The 1249-nt window shown below is 44.3% G+C and overlaps 1 protein-coding gene across 1 annotated transcript in view; it reads right to left on the bottom strand.

Annotated features, from left to right (window-relative positions):
* HHLA1 (HERV-H LTR-associating 1) overlaps positions 1-1249 on the bottom strand; it is a 20154-nt gene that overhangs the window by 12971 nt on the left and 5934 nt on the right. Inside the window, exons 4-5 of the mRNA XM_008936158.1 lie at positions 759-842; positions 582-665 (exon numbers count right to left, since the gene is read on the bottom strand). Coding sequence (XP_008934406.1) covers positions 582-665; positions 759-842 — 168 coding nt within the window. The remainder of the gene's footprint in view (positions 1-581; positions 666-758; positions 843-1249) is intronic.

Here is a 1249-nt window from a genome sequence, read left to right as displayed (position 1 = left end):
AACTTACGCTGGTTACCTTACATAACCCAGCCACAGAAGCCAAGTACTCAGATCCACCCTGGTATGTTAAACATGAGATCAGGGGTGTGAAGGAGAATTGTAGGTGCAGGATTTGCACATTTTACACTCCATTTACACTCTTGCTTTTCAATCCTGTTGGGCTCACTGAAGTTGCTGGAGTCTATTGGTGCAGAGAAGCCCTTGTTCATCTCCCATGGGTTATCTCAGGAGAGCAAAAGTGGCTAAGGTGGTATGTCAGACATTGCTGGGTTGTCTCTGCTGCACTGCTCTGTGTATACCAAAGAGGAAAGGGAGGTATTTCTGCCAGGTAAACCACACTAGCCACTTGACTGATGCCTTCATCCCAGACTGGCTGGCTGGGTTCAGCCATCTGAGACTGAGTTTATCGAGTCTCCCCAAGGCCTAGAGCAGCCACTCATCATGAGTTGTGGCTGTTGACCTCAGTGTGGCAATGCTACCCATAAAGATGAAGTCTGCAGAATTCTGGCTACAGCTTTCAGCTCCAAAGGAAATAATTCAGCTTAAGCACATGCAATTGCCAACCTCTCTTGTGTGCCCACCTGTCAAGCCATTTGTCACGTTGTTCAAACAGTAGCAGTAATGCATAGGGAACTTGCCAGGGTCAACGTTTTTCATGTTAGAGACTGTAGGGAGAGACAGAGAAAAATCAGTATCTCGATGCACAGGCTGTGTGGGAGAAAATGCTCCTGCATGGAGCAAAGTGGGGAGGCACTCACTGTTATAAATGGTGACTGACACTTTGTGGAAGGCAAACGAGCTGTAAGACGTGATGCTCAGCAAAGAGAAGAGTTTTTTGGTACCTGCAGAAACACATGCCCGTGCTATTAGCAGTTGGAACAAATTATGAGAACAGCATGTTTTGACCCTGCTCATTTAATTTCTAAAAGGCTCCTGAGGTGCTGATACTACACAGCTGCCTGAGACTCAGTCCTTTCTCATTTCCACTGAGGGAAGGATCATTTGTATTCTTTATCTTTTTTTTTTTTTTTTTAATTTCAAACCTACATTGGATTATAAACTGCATTCTAAAGGCATCCCATAAGTAATTATGTTATGTCTATATATAAACACACACTAATTTCTAAATGCTTTAGGCCAGACAGCTATCTGCATTATAAACGTGCAAGGGTAGCATGCTCCTAGAATCAATTGTGGAGGCAGACAGCATGCATTTATGGTTTCTCCTGCAAACACCATCAGCCCTCTC

The sequence above is a fragment of the Merops nubicus genome, unplaced genomic scaffold (assembly GCF_000691845.1).
Source record: "Merops nubicus isolate BGI_N331 unplaced genomic scaffold, ASM69184v1 scaffold2780, whole genome shotgun sequence".
Classification (NCBI taxonomy): domain Eukaryota; kingdom Metazoa; phylum Chordata; class Aves; order Coraciiformes; family Meropidae; genus Merops; species Merops nubicus.
This window is presented reverse-complemented; position numbering and strand designations above follow the sequence as displayed.